Source organism: Lottia gigantea, assembly GCF_000327385.1.
Source record: "Lottia gigantea unplaced genomic scaffold LOTGIsca_2, whole genome shotgun sequence".
NCBI lineage: Eukaryota > Metazoa > Mollusca > Gastropoda > Lottiidae > Lottia > Lottia gigantea.
In genome coordinates, this window is record NW_008708400.1 from 842,311 (window position 1) to 867,959 (window position 25,649).

At 32.5% G+C, this 25,649-nt stretch overlaps 2 protein-coding genes across 2 annotated transcripts; one reads left to right on the plus strand and one right to left on the minus strand.

The window, feature by feature from the left end:
* Window positions 1–2,691: 2,691 nt before the first annotated feature.
* LOTGIDRAFT_72520 (hypothetical protein) lies at window positions 2,692–9,035 on the plus strand (the record flags this gene model as incomplete). Its single annotated transcript, XM_009053094.1, has 8 exons — window positions 2,692–2,778; window positions 3,050–3,182; window positions 3,576–3,710; window positions 4,853–5,007; window positions 5,634–5,769; window positions 6,106–6,431; window positions 6,714–6,829; window positions 8,717–9,035. Coding segments are annotated over 8 exons (1,407 nt in total), but the record flags the coding sequence as incomplete, so codon positions are not given.
* Window positions 9,036–10,291: 1,256 nt separating this feature from the next.
* LOTGIDRAFT_228212 (hypothetical protein) lies at window positions 10,292–23,798 on the minus strand (the record flags this gene model as incomplete). Its single annotated transcript, XM_009053166.1, has 7 exons — window positions 10,292–10,894; window positions 11,143–11,191; window positions 16,175–16,312; window positions 17,081–19,218; window positions 19,505–19,608; window positions 20,034–20,895; window positions 23,708–23,798. The coding sequence occupies 7 exons, from the start codon at window positions 23,796–23,798 to the stop codon at window positions 10,815–10,817; spliced, it is 3,462 nt and encodes a 1,153-aa protein (XP_009051414.1). The 3' UTR covers window positions 10,292–10,814.
* Window positions 23,799–25,649: the final 1,851 nt, after the last annotated feature.

Here is a 25,649-nt window from a genome sequence, read left to right on the forward strand (position 1 = left end):
GGGCAACTACCAAATATGGCGCACAACTTATGCTGCTCTACCAGGGACAATATTATATAGGCCTACTACAAACTGAAAATCTTTAAATTTTTTATTAATATGTATTAAATTGACATACAGGAGGGGAAGAAAGCATATTTCCCTGTGGAGAGGCCCAAACCCACTTACGTCCAGTACTTAAATGTGTACATTTATCACAATGTTCTATAACTATAACGCGAACATTGATAAGCATCATTTTATTACGACCATTTAGTGACAAAACGGTCTGTCAAAAACCGTAGCTGAAAATGGAAAATGAAATCTGTCGCATCCTTAAGCAAATTGAAATATTTCGCCCTATACCGGTACTCAAGCAAAGCAGCTTATTTAAAATGGGAACGGATGTCCGTGAAGTGAAATGAAATGAATGGAGTTTTACGTCCTGTACAGGACGGACTATCATAGCCGACAAACACGCCCACACCATAACGCATAGAACAATAGCATTGCTATATCAAAGATAGTTTACGAGGCAAGGTAAAATACGCCCACTGCGGGCGGAAATGATAAATCAGTCTTTAGTGACTAAAGTACGAATTTTCTCATATTGAAGTTTGAATTCAATTACATATGCCAGTTATTCATGCTGAGTAATTCCACAAAATTTTTAAAAATCAATATTTATAACCCAAATACAACAAACAATTAAATCACACAGCTCTAATCAAGGGCAAAAACAACTTTTACCGCATTTTTACAAGGTCAAGGGCAATAACTCAAAAACCGTTCATCGAAAATGCGTCAAGTTATAGAACTTGTCCGAGATCTTATGAATTCCAATGATCACACCAAGTTTCCTCAAAATTGATTGAAAACTGTAGCTTCTATTGTGCTCACAAACAAATTTGGAAGCGTTTTACAAAGTTAAAGGCAATAACTCCAAAACCGTCGATCGAAAATGCCTCAAGTTAGAACTTGTCCGAGATCTTATGAATTCCAATGATCACACCAAGTTTCCTCAAAATTGATTGAAAACTGTAGCTTCTATTGTGCTCACAAACAAATTTGGAAGCGTTTTACAAAGTTAAAGGCAATAACTCCAAAACCGTCGATCGAAAATGCCTCAAGTTAGAACTTGTCCGAGATCTTATCAATTCCAATGATCATACCAAGTTTGATCAAAATTGGTTGAAAACAGTAGCTTCTATAGGCTAGTGCTCCCGAACACATTTTGACGCGTTTTTACAAAGTCAACGGCAGTAACTCAAAAACCATTCATTGAAAATGCGTCAAAGTTAGAACTTGAAAACTGTATCTTCAATCCTGCTCACGAACTATTATTAACAAAAACCGTTCAACGAAAATATGTCAAATTCGAACTTGACCGAGATCCTATCAATCTAAAGCATCACACCAAGTTTTATCAAAATCAGATGAAAACTTTAGTCTCTATAGTGCTCACAAGAAATGTTGACGGACGGACCATATTCATGTGGGCGTATAAAAACCTGCAGATCAGAGTTCTGTTTTAAAAAAGAAACAATTTCTGTGATAAAATTATCATAAAGTTTACATAGAAACAACCGGGCCTTTACATCAGGATGTAAATTTCCATTTTAAACCAAAAGAAAGTATGTATATATTTTTGTTTGATGTGTTTTGTTTTGAAGAATAATATTTACAGAAGACAATTAATAGAGGATTGTGAACCTATCCTTTACATCACGCGGATTAATTTGTTCTGTTCCTAACTTGTCCGCACCCTATTGTCTGAAAATTAAAAATTTCAAAGCTACAGCCAATTAAAAATATTAATTGCTTTTTGTATTTAAATATACTTGGCACGCAACAGGGTCTTTTCGTATTAATTAGTACAGTAATGTCAGCCGAGGTACTATTCTGAGAACAGGTAGCAAAGTGGAAAAATCAATGATAATTCTTTAAACGGTGTGATAATGAAAAATAAAATGGTCCTACTGCCTAAATTAATTCGATTTAGCCGAAGTGGACATCGGCTCACTAAACTGCTTGTATGAGTGTTTTTTCGACCACCTTTTCTTTTCTGTTAATTTCTAGGTTAGTCTTCTTTCAACACGCCTCCCACCTTTTCTTTTCTATTGAGCGATATTTGAAAATGATACTATTCATTGGACATGTATGATTTTATTTCACCTGTGAAGCATACAAGACACCTGCACCTGTCAAACGGTTCACAGTGATATTGTGAGAGATGCCGAATGGACAACTGAATGAACGCAACAGGTGCAATAACGCATGGAGGTAATAATAGTGCTTATAGTTATTATTTCTTTATTATTATCTCTATGCAATAACGATGGAAGGGAAGCAACTCTATATATCTTATTATTACGACAATCTAAAATGAGTTTAATGTGAATTGTCAAACTTAATGATATCATAGAAAGAAACAGTTTTGTTTTAAATTCATGAACTTTGGGCTAATCAATAAGCCTAGATCTAAATTCTCTTAACAATATTCAACATTTATTTTTTTTAGATTATTGGTCAATGTAAACACTGTAACTTCCGGTTAGTCCATAGACTGAAACGTAAATCCTATTTTCCTATTATGTCTATCTGTTTTCCTTATAAATTTACACTGGTGTTCTTGTTTAATGGTGATTCCTAGTGGTTTTGACTTCAAGTCCCACGGCGCATTCTGAAATGGCCCTTCAAACCATTCCCGAAAAAAGTATTGTTGTAACTGAAGAAAGGAAAACGAAAGTAGAACAAAAAAAAACAAAGACAGTTTTAGATGAAGACACTTACACTGAAGTAATATTTTTTATCATATTCTTCCTCTATCAGAAATTTCATTGTGTTAAGTTATTTTATTTTAATGTTGGCCCAATAAAAACAAGTAATAATAGTCCCAGCTCATTTACTTCAAAATTTCAGCTTTAAAATGGTGCAGGAAGAGATGGCCTTAGACTATATTTGAGTAAATAATTATAACTTAAAATGGGTAGTTAACTTTTTAAGAGTGAGCATGAGGAAACTAAACAAAATTTGTGTTGCCTAATATCTTTTATTTTTTTCATGTAAGAAAATCACAGATATCATTCAACGTGATTTCTTCCCTGATTTATCAAAGTTAGAAGCCCAAGCTGAATATTTAGAGGCATTAGAGAAGAATGATTTGGTTACCTTGCGTAAAATCCAGATGAAATATGGGCCAGGTCAACCTGGAACAGGCTCTTCAACTCAATGTAAGTTTCTTTTCCCATTGTAGGGCCAATGCTTCTTTGAGATAATAGTACCAGTACTTCTTACTGTGAAAATGCTGTCACAAAATTTTACAAAAGTTCAAGCTTTTACTTTTCCTGGCAAGCTTTCTTTGTATTAATATGTAAATAGAGCCAAGCTTGATTGTATATTCTTCAGCTGATAGGCTTTGATTTCTTGTGTTTGTGATTTGTAATCCTCAATGTCGTTGAGTCTTAAAGGTTTCAGTTCTTCAAATTTAATTTTTGAAAGTGTTTTAATTTCATGATTCTGTGTATCTTCCTGAGCCCTATAAGAGACGTCAGAAATTCCGGGTGTAAAACTTCAGTATATTTCTTTTAGTCAAGTTATGTTTTTATCATCTTTTATTCTTATAGATTATACACCAGCCACTTTTGAAACACCAGACCCTAGTCACAGACCTCACTCACCTTCATCTAAACCCTCAAATGATAAGGCTCCAGTATCTACTACAAATATTGGTAATGATGAATCTGCTGGCAAGACTGAAGAATATCAGGAACTTTATGGTAGGCATCACAAAAAATCCAATGTAAATGACCAAATCAAATTTTCCACTGTCATTGATCAAATCAAATGATCCAGATCTAATGTGACTAACCAAATCAAAGAATCCAAGGTCACTGACCAAAAAAAAGTATACAAATATTGTCAAAGATTAAATCAAATCATATGTAAGTGATCAAATAAAGGAATCAAATGTCACTGATTAAATGAAAAATTCCAATGTAAGTGATAAAATCAAAGCATCCAAATCCTGTGTTAGTGAACAAATCAAATAATCCAAATGCAATGTCTGATATAACAATAAAAAAACAAAGAATTCAATGTAATTGAACCTTTTTTTGTTTACAGTTTTTTAATATACCTTTATTACTTTTTATTTTTAAGTCCTTGTGGTGGTGGTAATACATGTGAGGGAAAATATGTATTCTTGGCTAAATATTGTCCTATCAAAATTGTCCCTGAAATTTTTCTTGTCAAATTCCAACCAAATCAAATTACTCTTTATAGATGCTTTGTTGACTTAAACAAATGTAAACAAACAAAGCGTGTTATAAAATGTTTTGATTAATATGGACTAGAGAATTGAGTAACATTTTGAATTGAAGCTGACAGAAAAACCACTGTACTTTGGAATATTTATTTGGAAAGAATGTGCTCTTATCTCTTAAATAGGTGGTGGCAAATCTATTATTGTGTTTTGTTTACGTGACCCTAACAGCTGTCTGATAAATACAAGTTGATAAGACAATGTAAAAACCAGTATTTGGGATACGATGTGATGAGTTTTGAAAGTGCAGTTGGGTGATTAATATGCTTGAGATAATAAAATTAATTATCAGATCAAATTACTAACATGACATTGCCATTACTAAACTAGATTTATTCATGCATTAATAAGTACACAATAATGACAAATATATATATAGCATTATTATTATCTATCATTTAATTTCAAATTTAATGCCCTTTATAGCTTTGTGGTTTAAAACTTTACTAATGATATGATTCATTATAGCAATATATAATGAACATGATAAGTGAGTTTCAAGCAAAGAGCCTTTTGTAATTATCCAATTTTGTTTGCTATTTTTTTAAGATGTACAAAAGAAAAGTAAGATGGGTCTAGATAAATTTCTGAGTAAAAATACCAGTGAAGATAATGCATCATTTAATGAAATATTGGAAGAATCTGACAAAAAACATCGGATGAAACATGCTTGGTTATTTAATAAAGAAGATGAACAAATGAAGGTAGGTCTGGCCAAGAGATATAAGGTCAAAGGCACATAACACGAAATGGCAATAGTAATATTTTCGATAAATTTTCATCCGCCAATGGGGAAACAATACCAGTATTGACATTAAGTAGATGTCTGACAATGACCGGACAATCTAAATGAAAGCACTGCCCTAGGTCATAAAGCAATTATTAAGCTTATTAATAGCTCTGCTTGCTGACACAGGCAAAATAAGTATTGGGGTGAATTGAGACTCATCTCAATGAACAGTGTCATTGGTTCTGCAGTGATGGTATTTCTTTGCATTTCCTTCTCCACTTTCCAACATTTGAAGTTGTTTACCATTTCTATTTCTGCCACTCTGACTACATCACTGACAGGAAGAAATAAAAGCTAAGGTTCTATTGCGACATATGCTTGGATCTGACCCCTTGACCTCTAGGCGGGTTGGGTCCTGGACTTTGTCTTTTAGAGCTGGACTGAGATAGACACTTTTCTTGTATGGTAGTTTGTAATAGCTTGACATTGTGAAAATTACCTGTAAGTTGCTTAAAGATATTATCCGTCTCTTATGACCTCCTGTATTAGAGAACAATAATTGTTGTCAAATCTCATTTTTTGTCTTGGTGAAAATAATAGGAACATACAGATAAACTAGCTTTACCATCAATCGAAGAGCAAGCAGTATTGGCCATAGATAAGAGTTCCGTAGATACATGGAAGTATCAAGCTAAGAATGCTGTTATGTATGTTCCTGAGGGTAAGGATAGAATCTGTCTAAATTAGACCAAACGTTCATTCCTTTTTGTTGTAGCCACTCCATTTAGGGTCTAAAGACTGTGCTATACGATAAAGAAAATAGCTGTGAGATTATGAAGCCAGTTGTAAATTTTTGAATGGGAACAGGATGTGCAAAAATATTTTGGCTTGACTATTTAAGTTTTCTGTTATTAGTTGGTAATATCCACATGTGAGATTCTTGGGTTTTGATTTCAATACTAATATATCCATGTCTTTTCTCTATTATTATGTCTTCTTGATAGATACATGATGGACCCTATTTTTGAATTATTATTCTCAGGTGTTGAACTAAGTGAGAAAGAAATTATAGCTGAAAAGAAGTTCAAGGCACAAGAAATTGTTCATGAAAACACCAGGTTTTATGCCAACCCTCATGATATGAAAAAGAACAAGCAGATAATGCAACAGGCAGCTGTCAATAAAGCTTTGTCCAATCAAGGGAAAATTGGACATGATGGAAAGGAGCTTACAGCAAACCAAACACCAAAAATTAATGGTTATGGTTTTGTAGCCACACCTTCTCCAGCACCAGGTGTAGAAGAATCACCATTGATGACTTGGGGTGAGATTGAAGGAACACCCCTAACCCTTGACACTGGGGTTACACCTGGTAATACCTCTGGTCCGGTATTCAAGGTGAGATTTTCATCAATTCAATCATAGCTGCACTGTGTCCATATAAATATGTAGGTAATTGTTATGACAACTTAACAAGTTAACAGTAGTCAAGTTGTTTGTTTGTGGTATGTTTCTAGAACAACAGACATGGCCTTACTCGCGACCACAGAAATAATCCAAAATGGTCTCTTAATGAAGGTGGTCTCTTCAGAATATTGGATCGGAATAAACTCTTATGAGCTATATAGTTTAATGTTGCTTTTTTGAATTAGAAAATCTTATTTTATCTGTTTATTGTAGATCCCAAATATTCCACAAAGAGATCAGATAGCTATGGAATTGGCTGAAAAAGCCAGTAAAAACCACAGAGCTAAAAAGCAGGCTGCATTACAACAAGTCAGTAGAAATTTAGCCAGGTATGATTCACATCTAAACATTTTAATTTTAATAGAAAATACATTGCTTTGCGAGGCTACAGTTTTTATCTGATTTTGTTGTACACTCGCATTATAATGTGTAATCATTCAAAATAATAATCTGCTATAGAAAAAAGAGCACAAAGGAAGGGACAGACACACATGAAATGTCAGTTGAAGTTCAATGATGTCACTTTCTTTGGTAGTTGCTAAGTAACATTCCAACATTGTTCTCATGGTAGGAATCCAATATGGCTTCATAAAATGAAGAATCTTTCAATAGCCTAAGCTAAGGAAGATGCAGTGGTTCATTTTTAGTTAATCCATATAATGTGGATACTCTATACCACAACAAATGGGTAAACATTCAAAAAAATAATCTGCTATAGAAAAAACTAAGTAGTCCTAAAGTCCAACATGTTTCAAGAACATAAGGCCCCCTTCTTTCCTTCATTTTTTTTATGAAGCCATATTGGATTCCTACAAAAGGAAAGCGACATCATTGAACTTCAACTGATTCTTATCTGATTTTAATGAAACTTTATTGAGATCTTGGTCAAGTTCAAATTTGACAATTTTTTGATGAACAATTTTTGAGTTATTGCCCTTTACTTAGTAAAAATGCATCAAAATCAGTTTGTGAACACAAGAGAGACTACAATTTTCATCTGATTTTAATGAAATTTGGTGTGATCATCTTAGCAATAAGATCTTGGTCAAGTTTGAATTTGACGATTTTTCGATAAACATTTTTTGAGTTATTGCCCTGGACTTAGTAAAAACATGTCAAAATTTGTTTGTAAATTCAATAGATACTATGAGATAGATAAATGAGATTCGGTGTTACTTATGTTATAGTTAGTTATTTGACTTAGTACAATGCGTCAAAATTGCTCGTTAATACTATAGATATTATAAAGATTTCATCTGATTTTCATAATACTTTTTATGTTAAATGTGGCTTGTGAATGCGATAGAGGTGACAGTTGATGTCAGACTCTTATGAAATTTTGTGTTGGTTTAGATCAACACTATTTTTGATAAGTTAGATTTTTGGTACAATTTGACACAAACTGGTAACCGCCCTTGATACACAGAAAATTTATCAGGGAATGGGCGTATCTTGCAAGTCAACCACTTGTTTAATTTTGTTGTGACAATTTAGATTGATCAGAGCTTTGACAAGTTTTTGATGATTCCAAATTAGATAATTTTTCATGAACAGTTTTAGAGGTATTTCCCTTGGTTTAGTTAACGATTGTCAAAATCTGTTTGTGAACACAATAAAGGCTTGGTGTGATCAATGAAATTACTGAAGATTTATAAGATCTTGAAATATATCAAATTTAATGATTTTCTTGATAAACGGTTCTGTAGTTATTGCCCATGACTGCTTTATTATGTTGTTTATTCATAATATAGAATGTAAGCAAAAGTTTAAATGGTTTAATATCAGTGATACATTTACAGACAGTAGGCCATTTGGCAAGCCTCTAGAATGAGCGTGGTCATAATCACGTGTCCATAGTGATGACGTCATACAGCGGGAAATACAAACACACTAAGTATTGGCAAACATGAAACAATGTCGAAACTTGGTATATCATTGCAATGGTTAAGGACTTAGTTCAAAATATCTGGAGTTTTGAGGAAATTTAGTTTGATCATTGAGCAGCTTTGAGTTATTGCCCTTGATTTGAAATATTGACAATTTAGGTGATAATCAGTATTTCTTTTGGGAGGAACATTTTCAGATTCATTGCAATCATCTGGACTGATTAGTCACCATGATGCATGCTGTTTTTGTTTCAAATTAACTAAGCAGTTTGTTTACTTTTCTTGGCAAGCTATCTTTGAATATAAATATGATTTATTTTTTCATTTCAGTCCATCTCCAAAATTCAGTCTTTCTTCTACAGATCGCTTGAATTCTTTATCACCAGCTGCTCAACGTCTTGCTAGTAAAAAACTGGGAATCAGAACTCATACAGATAAAGCTTTAAAAGACAGTTACACACCCTCACCATCTCATAGACTCCCTGGTGATAAAACACCTGTTAGACTAACACCATTATCTTCACCCAACTCAGTCCGATCTTCTATACAATCTAGTCCACGAACACCTCGCACACCCATTGGAAAACACACTGGAAGTGACATTCGTTCATTAACAGACAATTTACTTCAGTTACCCAAGCGGCCTAAAAATTCAAATTTGCGGTCTCCAAAATCTTCAGTTTCCTCCTCAAGTTCTCCTAAACCTTCTGGATCGCAAGGAACTTCAAGACAAAGAGCTTCTGATTTTTTCTAATTTTGATCATGTTAACTGTGTCATCATTTGTGTTAATATCTGATTGAAAGTTTAAATTGCTAGTGTGTGTATGTTTATGTATTCTATAAGCTAATGAGATATACAGAAGCTGTGCTTAAACAACAATTTCCAGACTCAGTTTATAGTTACTTTATTAAAATACCTTACAATTAATCTTCAAAAGTTTGGAAATGAAAACCTACCTTTGGATGAGCGTTTAGTTTACTGGTGGATGTTAGTCAGATCAGTGAGTTCAATGGTGGATGTATAGTCAGATCAGTGTGTTCAATGGTGGATGGATAATTTGATCAGTAAGTTCAATGGTTGATATATCATTGGGTTAATGGATTGATATATATTCTGATTAGTAAGTTCTATGGTGGATTTATAATCTGATCAGTAGGTTCAATGATTGATATATAATCAGTGAATTCATGGATTGATATGTAATCTGATTATCGGGTTCATGAATTGATATACAATCTGATAATTGGGTCTATGGATTGATATATATTCTGATTAGTAAGGTCTATGGTGGATTTTCAATCTGATCAGTTGGTTCAATGGTTGATATATAATCAGTGAATTCATGGATTGATATATAATCTGATCAGTGAGTTCATGGATTGATATACAATCTGATCAGTGAGTTAATGGAATAATGTATAATCTGATCAGTAAGTTCATGGATTGATATATAATCTGATTAGTAAGTTCTATGGAGGATTTTTAATCTGATCAGTAGGTTCAATGGTTGGTATATAATCATTGAATTCATGGATTAATATAATCTGATCAGTAAGTTCAAGGATTGATATATATTCTGATTAGTAAGTTCTATGGTGAACTTGCATTCTGATCAGTAGGTTCAATGGTTGATATATAATCAGTGAATTCATGGATTAATATAATCTGATCAGTAAGTTCAAGGATTGATATATATTCTGATTAGTAAGTTCTATGGTGAACTTGCATTCTGATCAGTAGGTTCAATGGTTGATATATAATCAGTGAATTCATGGATTAATATAATCTGATCAGTAAGTTCAAGGATTGATATATATTCTGATTAGTAAGTTCTATGGTGAACTTGCATTCTGATCAGTAAGTTCAAGGATTGATATATATTCTGATTAGTAAGTTCTATGGTGAACTTGCATTCTGATCAGTAGGTTCAATGGTTGATATATAATCAGTGAATTCATGGATTAATATAATCTGATCAGTAAGTTCAAGGATTGATATATATTCTGATTAGTAAGTTCTATGGTGAACTTGCATTCTGATCAGTAGGTTCAATGGTTGATATAATCAGTGAATTCATGGATTGATATATGAGCTGAGCAATTCTGTGGTGGATTTATAATCTGATTTAAGTGAGTTTGATTATGGCCATGTTTATTTACCGACATAAATTAAAAGCTGATCAGTTCGATGTTGGACATATATACTGATAAGTTATCGATCAACATCATCTAAACAGTGAGTTCAGTGGTGAATATATGATTTAATCAAAAATTCCAATGACAATCTCAAATTCCATACTGAGTTTATGTTGAATAGTAGGGAATCTAGCTTGTATTCTGAAGACTGTCACAGAAATGACCATATCCTCTCATCTCCTAGCTATGGCATGTTCATAATTTCTTATAAGCATTGTTCAGTAGGGAAGAGCTATTCTACTGCAAAGGACAGGCAAGGATATACAAAATCTAGAGTAAGAAGCAGATTGTTCAGATTCAAGAAGTTGAAAACTGAAATAGAGATTTATACAATTTTAATGAATGTCAACAAATAAATAAACAATATGAAAATATTTTGACAGTTTGTTGGTATTATCAAGCATAGTCAGAGCATAGAAATGGATATAAAATTTGGCAATTAATACCGGTACCTGTTAGTCAAAACCTATATGTCATATGCTTGTATCACCTTAAATTTACTTATTCCAAGTAAGTCTTAATAAGACAAGGTAATGCTTATATCTTTACAGCTAGCACACCTTTTAATTTCTGATCCTGTGAATCATAAATATTGTTTTCAAGATCTACCTGTAATAAAGGTATAACTTTTAAGTTAACTAAGTTCTAAAATTTGACTTTCCCTGCTGTATCTTAATATTTCAGAATGCAAATGTGACACCTGCTATTTCAATAAAACATACTTGCAGAAGTGATAATATAAATATCAAGACGAACATAAATATATCCACTTAAAGGGATTGTAAATTTTCTAGGCCATTCTGCCATGCAGATACCAACAATGTTATTACACTATCATAATATTAAAGGGATTGTTTAAGAGGTTTTCTAAATTAATGACCATTGTGGACACTGATAGCATCAATTTTCTCAAATCCATAATATTTTTAATCAGAAATCACTGGTTCCTGCAATTCCAATAAAAGTAAGTGTTTGAAGACGTCACTAATTGCAAGGGCCTTATGTGATAAAGCATATGTTGCGATTAGTGATGTCATTAAACACTTCTTAGTTGTGGTACTGCAGGAACACAGATTTCTGTCTGAAAATTGAATTGTAGCAAATTGATGCTACAGTGTCAACAATACACATAAAAAAATTAAGTAAACCCTCATAACAATCCCTGTAATATTAATGTAGTGTAGTAATATTGTTGGTATCTGCATGGCAGAATGGCTTACAATCTTAAACTGTAGTGACTTCTTCTTGTCTGCTTTTATTCGATTGCAGACAATTTAGATGCTAAATGTTTTATCATTTGTCAGCTGGGAAACTCAAAATGTAGACTACTGAAAGATTTTTTAACTGTAAGTATTTGCAGTGACTCAACAACATTATTTTAAAAGCATAGTAATAAATAAATATATCTTGTCTATCATCAATCAAACCACCTTCAACATACAATAAAACTTCAAGCCGTTCCCATTTAGGTGCTTAAAAGTAACATATTCATGGATTTCAATACAATTGTTTTATAAACAAACTGAACTATTAGCAAAATAATAAATTGTAAAAGAAATGAGACATTTATCATACTCCAGAGCAATAGGACATTGTTTGTGCATCGCATGATGTACAAACTCTTGTATAGTGAAATTGTCCTACCTGATCAAAGTGTGCATTCCTTATTAAAGCATTTTACAGCTAAGCCCACCACACCTATAAATTCGGGTAAAAGTGTGTAAGCTTCAATACTGATATGAAACAGACAAATTTACTAGTAATTTGTGTTGATACCTTTATTCAGAATATCATTAGGTTTCAAACAAGTCTGTTCATTCATCTGAATAGAGATGTATGAAGTATTTTTCAAGCAAATTTTTAGCTTTTTTTGTTCCAGTTTCTAAGTTGATACTAAGTTAATATACTTGGTCTGTTTTAGGCTGTAATATATGAACATGTGTACAAATTTTGCACGTTTCAAGTAAATACGCTGCCAAATTTATTTTAATATACTTGCTGCCTTCCACATATTCATTATTATATTACTTTTAAGAATTTAAATCCAACGAACAATGTTTCAAATGTACGACAGAATTTAGGACTATAGTAACCTCCAAGGCATTGTCAACATCTACAGTTATTTAATGTTAACAAAACAAGGGCTATAACTCAGCAAGCCTCAAATGTTGTTTGGAGAAATACAGCAATCTTTTAGAATTATAAAATGCTTAATTTCCTCGAGAATGGTTTCATTTTGAATCAAAACAAATTTATATATAATGCCAAAGCATCACATCAAATTTTTATAGGTTTATAGCTCTGCCAAAATAACATTAACTTATTATTTTTTGTTTTTAACATACTCTGGATAACTTATTCTGAGCCTACATGTTTACATTGAAAAGTTGTATTTTGTAGAACTATGCAGCATGAGAAAGTAAGTTTCAAGAAATATACGAAATATAATTACAAAACAAGAAAAAAATTCCAACAAACAACATAATGCCCTAAATAAAACCATCTTTCATAATTACAGAAGCACTATTCCTTGACCACACAAAATATTAATTCAATTAATCTTAAAAAAAAAAGAAAATCTATATACAATAACACTAATAACAGAATAAACCAAAATATGGTAATAAAAATAAACAATCTTTGAGATTCGATGTTATGATCAAATAATGACATTAATTTGGAATGTACATAATAGTGAAATAGGATGATATATTAAATTTCGTAATTGAGAAACAGGTACAATATGGACATTTAGAAACTTTTGATTTTGGATGGTCAGCCCCTTCATTTTATCCTCAAATGGACACAGTCATCTATTTATATGCTTTAACACACCTACAGTATAGGGCAAGGTCTGTATATGAAGCAACCAATGCAACATGCATTTTTACCAAAAGTTTCAAAAATTTCCTTAGGCTACATAGAATTTCCAGAGGTTTCTACAGTTCATAGAAATTCAAGGGGCTACTGCAGTTCATAGAATTTCCAGAAGCTTCTACAGTTCATTAATTTTTCCAGAATCTACTACAGTTCAGTAATTTTTCCAGAAGCTACCACAGTTCTTAGATTTTTCAGAATCTACTACAGTTCATACTATTTCTTGAGGCTATAAAAGTTTGTAGAGATTTCAGATGCTATTACAGTTCATTGGTTTTTCAGAGGCTACTACAGTTCATTTATTTTTCAGAAGCTATAACAGTTCATTGATCTTCCACAAGCTATTTTCAAGATTTTATAGTAGCTTCATAGATTTTCCATAGTTGACTGAATATCATAGATTTTCCATAGTTGACTGAATATCATAGATTTTCCATAGTTGACTGAATATCATAGATTTTGAATAAGCTGAATTTCATAGATGACTATGTCCCACCATATGTTTCTCTTCTTCTCTTTTTTGACATTTTTCTGACATATTAATATTTATTTCTAATTTTTACTTCAAATGTTAAATAAAGAAAAAATAATAATATGAACTGGTTTTTTTTTTATTGGATTTTTGATTTATATTTTTGTATCAATTAACACTTAAAATACTCAGAAACTCAACTTGCAATAAACTAAGAAGAAAATAACAAAAACAAAATATATGAAATTTAACAACATGAAAATGCAATAAATAATATGGCCATCAAAATGGTCATAGCACTGGCATATCATACTGTGGTACTTTGTATAAAATATATAAAAATACTTAACAAAATGAAGGGGAGTAATAATACTGTGCCCATTATTTGCTTGGCACTTCTTTTCCTTAATATATTATTCCATACACAGACATACTGTAGTCACATTCTTAACTTTGTTTTTGTCAACTACAGAAAGTATTCAGTTACAATGCTCAAGGACATATAAGACCTTTAATTGGCTTTTGTACATTTTATGCACTTCCCTCCTTATGAAATGGGGAGTAACAAGAACCTTTGTATCCCTTTTTGCTGTTCAAAATCCATTCTCAAGTTGTCATGACCACAGTTGTGAACAGATTTGCAGCATGCTTGGTGTCAGGTGTATTTAGAAGAGCTGATTATTCAAGTACCCAATATCACTAGGATTATGTCTTTTTACTTTAATAGGCCTATCAACTTACTCGGGCAATGTGGACTGTTTTTATACTGCTTTGAGCACTATTTTAAATAATGTTGTCATTTAATACCAATATGGCATGGCACTAAATACACAGCACTCTAAAAATGCCAATATTATGCTATAAGATTTTAGATATCATAAAAAATATTCAAGGCACAAATCTTAAAAAAATCAGCAGCCATTTTGAATTGTGTAGCACCAAGTCGATATATTAAATTCTTCTTCAAAAAAAACCTTGTGGTTGTTTCTTATTTTTCAAGGCACCATTTAGCAGCAAAATTAAACCATGACTTTCCATGATATGATTTAACAATGAACACAATAGATGATGAAATGTATTCCTGATCTATTGAGGAAACCTTTGTATTATGCTTCAAACTTTGATTTCTTGGATTACAATCAAGGATATCAACAATGAAATAATGATGATTATAATTAATGAGCACATTTCACAGTATTTTGAATGTATGAAGAAACACTATAGCTAATCTATCTTTAAATTCTAACACAACATGGACACTATGTTTCTGTATGAACGCAATTTCAGATAAGAGATCTGACATCATACAACATTATGATCCATATCTAATACAGTAATCATCTACTAGCCTTACACAAGCAGAAGAATCAAAGTCATAGCCATTTTATATTACTTTGTACACATTACCCTTTCCACAATCAAGTCTAATATTAGGCCTAATAAAAAACAGGAGCATGACACACATTTACAATTTTTTGAATTTTAGTATCTCTATCTACATCTATCAGAAGATCTCCTTGTAGCAAGTCCAAGCCACTAGCTATTGCTACAGATCATGTATTATATATTACATATTAAAAATTCCATTATCCCTGTCAACATAAGCAATAAACTGTAGAACACAGCATTATCTACACAACACAAACATTCCTTAAATTCAGAGCTATCTTTGGGCTGGATTATCCACATAGTTTTTGTATATTATGCAGGCAAGACAAGACAGACCAGAATAGAGTAACCCAACACCATACAACTAAAATCCATACTGCAGAACCCGCTGAACATTATTATACATTCATGACTTTTTACAATACTGAGAATGTACTTTCCAATTTGCATTCTGAAAAATAGTAGCAAAAATAATGAATCAATTGATAATACAAAGATTGATGGGACATGGGATACAGCAACAATTGATACATTTTACCCAAAAAGTTCTTGAAGCACTGGTAAAATAATTACTAATTTTGTTTTTATTTCAAACCTGGTTCATCTCCAGCAATAAAATAACTTGCCATCAATAGGCCTATTGGGCGGGCTAGCCCTAGTTTTATATTTTATTTTTCATCATTGTGCTGTGAGCCCCCTTGTCAATTCTGTGACCCCTACTGGTCTCTTCCACTTCATAGAAACACCATTATAGAGTTATATAGTTATGAGTTCGATGATTTAGCTGCAAATTGAGTCAGATAAAAAACAATGGCCCTGCTATATCCTATACCATCACAGAGTACATTTCCTACCTGACATTGGTAACTACAATACCAGACTTTTCTACATCCAGAACAAATAAAGCAAGATACTTTATTACATACACAACAAGCTCTATTGTTCTCAATGATTGATGTAACTGGTCTGGTTTGACTTCCTGAATATTGCTGCTAAAAATCACAAAGAAAGCATGTCAGGCAAGTTAATATATTGCCCACTGGACGCTTTGATTTCAAATAAGAATATATTTATATTTGGCAGTACAGTATCAATCACCAGTATGAAATATTCATCATCACGTCTTCCAAACTTGTTCATGTTTTGGCAAGAACTGTGCCTTCTAGAGTGTGCTACAAAATTAAATGCGTTTTCAAAAACAAGTGCAATAACTCAATTTTCAACAGGGTTTATCCCTAAGTGATGAATTGAACCTTCTAGAATGTTTTCATTTTCAAAGGCAAGGCAATAACTCATATAAAATATTTTTGATTTGTTGTATCTAAATGGGATTAATCCTTTGGTGATAATTTTGTCAAGTTTCCTCAAAATGTGTCAAGAGTTATGAATAGTCTTTACAAGAAATTGTTGACTGACAAACCAACAGACGGTCATGGAAGACACCAATATAAACTCCACATTTCATATGGGCATATAAAAAAAGCTTTTCATAGCATAAAGGTTAGTTATTGTAATTATCAAAATTCAATGAAATTCAGAATTCCTAATCAGGTACAAAGCTTTTCTGCATTCCCATATCTTTGCTGAATACAACATGTAACATTGTCAATTCAAATTATCCATTAATGATTAATCCATCATGATTGAGATATATAATTTAGCATCTATATTTCACAAAGCATGAAACATGATTCAAGTTCTATTATAATATTTTTAGATGCTAAATTATATCACAATCTTCAAAAGCAAGCCAAACCAACCTGAATGTCATTTGATCTTTTCATTGGTTCGTGCAATGGCTGAGCCATGCCATGAGGAGAAAACACCTTTTGTGAAGCATTATATATAGGTGCTCGATATGGACCTGATTGTCCACTGGGATGATGAGACTGTTCAGCTGGAATTCTTTGCATGGGCTGTTGAAGAAATTGTTGAGTCATTATTTGTTTGAGAACATGAGGTGATAAAGAATGCTGTCCTGGGAACATCCTTCTTTCCGCAACTTCTGGCATGTGTTGGTTTGGTGCTGCGTTTATCTGACTAGGATGATGCCAACCTCGCGGAAATCTGTTGGTTATTATTTCACCAGGTTCCAGATGTCCATATGGATTATTCTGAGGCACAGGTGGAAAGGGTGCATGATGTATTTGCTTCTGCATCTGTTGTTCTGGTCGAATTTGAGGACTAAATGTTGGAACATTTGGAAGCCTCATCATTGGATTAGGCAGGCCTGGTCTCATGGGATATAATGCTTGGGGAGAGGCACCTCTAGAATATGGAGAGCTTCTGTCATAATGTAGTCTATTTTGTACTGGGGGAGTTGACGATGCTGTTGATGGAACCAAGTTCTGTTGATAAACTGGAGGGGAATGACTATATGAAGATGCCTTGATTTGGTATCGAGGTACAGGTTGGATTACTTCTTGACTATTGCTAGTTGCTGTTACTCGTTGATTGGGTGATCTTAAAATTTGTCTTGATGTAGATTCATCATACAGTAAATTATGGTTGATCAAAGGACCTTTGCTGTGTAAAGGTGGCATCTCCATTATTTCATCCCTTTTTATTCTCTTTAAAGGAGGTGGATCATTCAGCACACTGGAAGTTTCGATAGTTAAGTCTATCACTTCATTTTTTTGTTTATTTAGTTCATCTTCTTTGTTGTATGACTGGGTACGTTTATACTCTAATGTTCTCGATTTATTACTTTCATTCACTCCCGAATAGTTATAACCTAAACTTTCTTTCTGAGAAATGGGTATATTGGGAACAATCAAACTTCCTGCTGGTTGGAATGCTGGTTGATTATGAGCTTCTTGTATCGGTTTATCCATTGATTTCTTTGTTGGATTAATAGAAGGATCTGTAAGAGAATCAGAGCGCAGTCGAAATGGACACAAAGAACTAGCGTCATTGGGAAGTTTACAAGGTTCATCATGTGGAAGTGTACTTTTCACTCTTTGATGTGCTGGCTGTGGGGTAATTTGTTTGTCATTTTCAGAATTTGGATTCTTTATTGTCTTATTCTGAACTGCCTGCTGTAGAGCTTCAGTAATTCTTCCAGTCATTGTCCTCATGTCTTCAGATTTGTTATCTTTCGATGTGTGTTCGTTTGATCCAACATTTATTTTGCAATGTGAATCATTTGAGGTATCAGTGTTTTCTCCTTTCTCAGCTTCAGCACAAGAATGACCAACCACTTGACCGGGGTTTTCTTTCCCTGTTACAGCATTTGTGGCTAAATATTCTGATGAAGAGGATCCAGGACTAGAGTTACTAGCAGACACATCAAGCTGCACTTCATGTTCTTTATCAAATGTCAAAGTGGATAAGTTCAATGCTGCAGCTCTCTTTTTCTGTAATTTTAGTTTCATAATAGTCTCAACTTTCTTTCTACTTAATGCAAGTACTTGAGCATGTTCCTGCTCCTTCTTTCTGGCAAGACGTTCAAGATGTCTCAATTCTTCTATGTGATGTTGGAATTCAAGATCGTCAGGCAATTTTTTGCTAGAAGCAGGAGGTGTGTTTCCACCAGGAGTCATTTCATGATCTGAAGTTGCTGGTAAACATATAATAGTGTTGGATTGGTGACTTTCCTGATGTATTTGAGAGGAGCTATTGATGTTAGATTTTGTCTTCATTGAAAAATCACACACTTCAACTTGTGGACTGACATTGACCTGGCTTTCCTGATTCATAACATTTGATGCCTCATCTGAGGTATTATGGTCATTTTGAAATGGCGTTCTTGAGGATGTTATGGATTGTATAGCCATTTTTGTGGTTTGCAAAAGGTTGGTATGTTCCTCTTTTTTCTTTGCTGTTGATGATATAACTTGAGGATGAACCAATTGAACTTTTGGCTGCGGTTTCTGAGAAACTGGTTTAACTGGAGTATCTGTAAATAGAAATAACAGAAAACATGAAATCTCAAATAATATTTGCTTTATATTTACCAATGCCAACAACCTTTAAGTGACATCAATAAGAATTAATTTTATTTCAGATTTTCGAAATCATTACTTTCAAATGTCGTGATAAAATGCATAAAATGAATATGAAGCCAATTACAGCAATGTAAGTACCATTCAGATTTGCTATGCCTTACTTCAGTTCTGGTTGAGTGCAGTTGTTTTGTTGGAAAACTACAGTTTGGAAAATTGCACAAATCAAAAATAATTTACCTTGAGAAACTTTCAGACATAAATCCAATGGTTGATTGACATCGGAGACATTAGTAGTGAGATTGTGTGCATGGTTATCAAAATCAGGATTACTCCTCTCTTCTCTATAAATGTCAGACAAAACTATAAGTTACATAATGTCACTTATCAACACATGCTTTTCATCATTATATCAAAATGACAGAGTATTATCAAATCAGAAAGTTCTTTAGTACTCCATTCACAAGTACATTCAAGGTTACAGCAAGGCACATAAATTATGTCACAAAAGTGTGTGAGTGTTTGTAACATGCCAAATTTGTAGACTGATGTATTTGCTTTGTTCCTCTTCCCACTAAAATAAGTTTTATTGCATCATGTGTGATATAAATTTGAAAGCTAAATTGTCAAATGAAATCTACTGAATGTGAAATGAGGGAAAATTGCAGTTGCACAGAGAGGCCTTGGTTTATTTTCATATATACAAACAACCAGATATTTTTTCATATCAGACTTTACACCAAAATCCACATACATTACTAAAACTTACTCAATTGCGTTTTCTGTTGATTTATCCATCTCCAGTTCAGAATTGACATTTCCCTGCTTGATATCTGTATCTTCTATATTCTGCAAACTAGGTACCGGTACATTTTGGTCTGATTTCTTTTGGGATGTTGGAGTTTCATCAGCTACCAGTTGTCCATCAGCAGAATTTTCCACTTTATCCAGATTATGTAAACTCAAGTCATCACTTTGTAAAATGTCATCACCAACAGGACTTTTCTTAAAGTTAGTATTAACATCCTGGGCTGGTTTTAAAGTCTTTGGACTTACTAAAGGAGTTGAAGACAAGACAAGCTCTTGTACCTCTACGTTATTTTCTTGTATATCTTCTACCTCTTGCTTATTGTCAAAATCATTTTCTTTGTCTGTACAATTTGAAACATTTTGTTTGCTTTGTGACTTAGATCTTGATAATGCCAGTTGCTTTCTCCAAACATCAGACTTCTCTGTTGAACTTGTTTCGTGAGAAGGTGTCACTGCATTTGCAGCGTTATCTGGCAAAACATCTGACTCCTTACACAGTAATTTACTTGTCTCTGAATCTTTAAGGTCTTTGGTATCCTTCAGTTTAGTATCTGGAGACACTGGCTTGACCTTCTTGGAATGTTTTTCAGATTTTTTCTTTGTACATGTAGTTTCATTACCCGATTCTTCTTGAACATTTTCACTAGAGGTTTTTGTGGACTCTGTGCCCAACTTGATTTTATGTTCAAGCCAATTATGGAGTGGTAATTCCAACCTAATTCTATCAGAGTCTAAATTTGATCGTATGGCAGTTTCTTGCATGTTGAGCTTTTGAAGACGTCTCCTTTTTGGTGGATGTATGACTGGTAATTCATCTAAATCTGGAAAGAGAAAGAATATATTTCTTATATGCAAAGAATTATTGTACATGATATTTATTAGATTATGTGAATATATAAGATATTTTCTGGCATAGTCTACGCTTTAGGTTATGCCCCTTCCTTAAACAATGTAAAGAACTGGAGTATAGAATTCAAGCATGGCAAAGACATGATCCATGTCCAAGAAGGCTCTCAAGGCAACCATTCTGTAAAACAGTACCTAGGTATTCGACATGACATAGCTGATTGACAAAGTAGAGAAATAAATGAAATCCCATGGACTTGGTACGGGTTTTCACACTATTGGCCCTGAAACATTTTAGCCAGTCTTTGTACATAATTTTTTTAGATAACTGATTTTTAATGGCATGAAACATAGTCCATTATTATTGATCTTCAGGAGCTCAATATAAATGAACTACAATAAGGTTTGAACAATGAGAGTCAGGAATAAACTAAAGTATACAATTAATGCAACAGCAGCATCACAGTCTGAAAGAAACAGTATCATATAATCATCTTTCTCCTTAAAACAATGTGAGATAATATTACAATAACAGCAGAACTTGATTCTGTAAAATAATATTACACAATCATTTGATGCACCCTCACATTAAAAGAGCTTCCGGTAGATTCTTTCCATTATTTCACAATAACAACTCCATAATACACCATCTAAATAACAGCTAAATTATGAAATAAGTTCACAATAGTAGAGCTAGACATTGTGATGAACCCACACAGGAACAGCTTGATACTCTGCAAATAACTCTATATTGAGTATAACTCTATAATGCACCATCAAGATTACAGAGCAAATTTCTGTGAGATAACATCACAATAGTAGAGCTAGACTGTTTGATGAACCCACACAATAACAGAGCTGGATATTCTCTGCAGTAATATAACAATAACCACCAATTACATATACTTTTCATCATGTCTTATCAACAACAAAAAAATACCAAAACTAGAAAATGAAGTCTATCTAACATTTTCATAAATTATAAAGATATGGTATTTAATCTATATTGCCATGGGCAGGTATGTTTCTAAAAATAACTCTCAACTTGCTTTAGTTTTTAGTTATTGATGTAAGTCTTTTCTTCATAATGCAGAGATCAATAACCTCTGGTTAGAAAATAATTGTTATTTCAGCCTTGCAGCCTTTATATGGTACGAAATACTTATATCTTAGGTTATTGTGTAAAAGTAGTTACACTGAAATTGAACTCTAGAGTTAAATCTATAAATCATTTTCTATTTTAGTGTGTTTATGTCTGTCAATCTTAGAGAAAAGTACATTATAATAGTACTGTTGGCTGAAATACTTAAAAGGGACAGGTTTGCAATGGTTAATTTGAAATCGCATAGTTCCTTCAAGAATTTCACTTCCTATTTTTATGTTTGTCTTTTCTGGAAATGGCAGAATCTCAAGACGAGTTATCATTTTAACTTTCAAACACAGATAATTCTCAACGCATATGAATTTAAAGACTAAGGTTCAATTGATCAAACGGATGGTGAAACTTATTAAACTCAATTATTGAAGTTCAATAACTTCTTGACTTTTTTTTAGTTTAGAAAAGCATAATTTACATGTATATAAATGTGACCTATACAAAATCAAAATCCATAGCATATAAAAAAACAATGACTGCATGAGTGAAGGCTAGAGGTTATGCACCAATAGAATGTTGATGCTGGTGATCAGGTGTATATCCAAATGCATCAGACATACAACACAGTGCTTGAAGTAAATATACTGACAAAAATAGTGACATTTTTGAATGTATTAGACAGTAAAAATGAAAATATCTGTACGTGCATTAAATGTTAAGGTAATATGAAATAATCAACATTTCATTACCGATTAATTTTTTTGCCAAGTGGCCATCTGGCACCCAGAAGTTTGGGTTATTGACACCAGAATTTTAAATCAAACCTTCTACAGATAGACTGTAAACTTATTGTTTACAGACTTTCTGATGAGGACTCTGAAGGGCTGTATTTGATAACATACAATCCAAACGAATTAATTGCATTTACAAACTTCCGAGATACAAGAAAGGTGGCTATTGCAGTCAAGGTAGGAAAATGTATCAAGAAAAGTAGAAAACATTAAAATAAGGCTGTTATTGACGAATTAACATTATAATGTTCAAAAAATCATTATTGATATTATTACTCACACATCCAAAGAATATTTGTTCCAAATTAGAAATAATAAAAAATTTAGTGGCATAGTTGTGTGTTGAGAGCTGATCAATTAATGTTAGCAATTTCTATTCATTTTTTATTCAGAGATTATATCAGTCTTAACAAGTTAATAAAGACTACAATAAAGTGTTTTGTTACAGTATATTGTGTATATGATAATCAAGACTATGACAATAATGATATTCCAATGACAATAATCCTATCTAATAAATCTATATATAGTTTAATTAGTTTGTTCATGTTTTTAATAGACTGACACCGTGCAATAAATAGTTCTATATATTGATAATAGGTCTCAATATGATAAATATTTTAAAAATATATCGTTTTTGACAACAACAGGAAACACCAGTTTGTCTAAATATCAATAAAACAATTTTCACTGAAAGGTCATTTTTATTTTTCTGGATATCTAATTGTTAAAGCAATAACTATTGATATAAGCTACTTATTCAAGTGAAGAGATAACAAATCAAAAATTTGGACAAAAATTTTCAGAAAAAACACAATTGCATCTTTGAAATATATATGCTTGGAAAATTGTCTAAAAAAAACCTAAAAAAAAAAAACAAAAAAAAAAATTCACTCATACCGTATTCTTTTGACCAATATTCCAAAGAGCAGCAAATAAAAATTTGTTTCTGTTTAAGGTTGTTGCCTAATTCTATTCCAATGTCTGCCATTATGACCTTTCCTACTGACAAAATACATTTTTTTTTAGTTATATAACTTTCAATCCATGTCAGGTGAAATGTTTTATTGGAGGAAAAATGCTGTGTTGTGCATTAAAAAGACTGTGATGTACAATAAAATAATCGTGGCATGACATGATGCATTACAACATCCATCAAATGAAGCAGTTGTGTTACAAATTTAGTGCTAAGTGACATTTTTGAAGTGAACACTGGCTTTTTCAAACAAAAAGAGGCCAATGACACTGCATTTGTACTGAACTATCCATAACAGGGAATGTCATTAAATATGGTGTTGGCACTAGAACAGTCTTGGCTGCAAAATTTTGATGCCGAATCAATCTCAAGTTAATTCTCTCATGTGCCCTTGCTTCCATGACAAGATTATCACGTTGCGAACAGGATTTAAAATATCACATTAGATTGATATTTGTATATGATTGTTTTATCATCAGCAATTTCTTCAGGTGTATGTTTTGTGGGTTTTTTCTCTATATATTGATTGGGGTAGTAGCAATGTATATCATCTAGTAGTCATATTGTGAATTGTCAATTCAGATATATATTTATTTACTGGTAGATATGGTCAGGGCCAATACAGCACCAATCTAGCCTATATGAGACTTCTTATTCCTATACATACTGCCCTGATTTTTGCACCAGAAAGACAATCATCAGATTGATCATATTCAAATATCCTTCTACGTTTGGGACCTGATAAAAAAATACACTGTCGTATCAAGTGCTTTAAATGGAAATAATTATAAGCTCTCTAACAAAAAAGAGCTACAAAGGTGGATCCTGCACAATCTGCAGAAGACTTGGTAATCTGGGCCTGGTATACACTTTACCATTACACTGCGAGTAGAAATGGCCATATCTGACCCAATCTGTCTGTCATGCCAAGTCTGAATCAATTTTTTTACTCTTTTTCGTTTGTAAATATTAAAAGAACCCAATCTGGTGCACAAGGTATATTATACTCATGACTTTAAAGTGACCAATTCATTTCCAATTCCTTTGTAAATGACTTCACAAAATGAAAAATTAAACATTAAATATCAGAAAAGCACTTCACAATCACTTTCAGGTCAAATAATATAGATTAAATTGCAATCTACCGGTATATGATATTTTTTATACTCTAACTATATTATAATATACAAAGATAAACCAGGCCTTACCTTGATTTGAATGAAGACTTAAGAAAAATTGTTCTCCTATATTGCCATTGGTAAATTATGAACATCGTACATGTAATATATATGTCATATGTTAAGGGTCTTATCTTATCATTTTTGTTGATAGTAGGACATTTAAGCACTTAAACTTCCTCACTTCAAAATAATACATAAACATGTCATCTTTTCAAAATTATTATCATTCTTGTTCACTTTCTTAAACTCATTTGTAAAAACAAGGTGAATGTTTAGTACAATTTGCTTTTATAGTGCATTCAAATGAAAATATATATCGTAGTGCAACATTTACAGTTGCTAAATCAAGTTTCAAAGTGGTATTAAGTTTGCTAAAAGAACCAGTTTGTCTCCTAAGCTTAATATGTATAATAATAAATGAAACCCAATATTTTGGACATGGATATTAGAAGAGTGACATCAATTTGATATATTTAAGTAAATTCTAGCAAAGACATTTAAGTACATCCAAGGACAATTCAGAACAGTCCACTAAATTTTGAGGTAGTTAAACAATATAGCCCTAGCTAGGTAATCTCGAAACAAGCTTAGTGCTAGGACATCCGAGATAAGTGTTAGAAGTTAAAGAATCCAGGACGTCAGGATCATTATTGTTTGAAAAATTTGTGGCCTGGTCTGCATTATT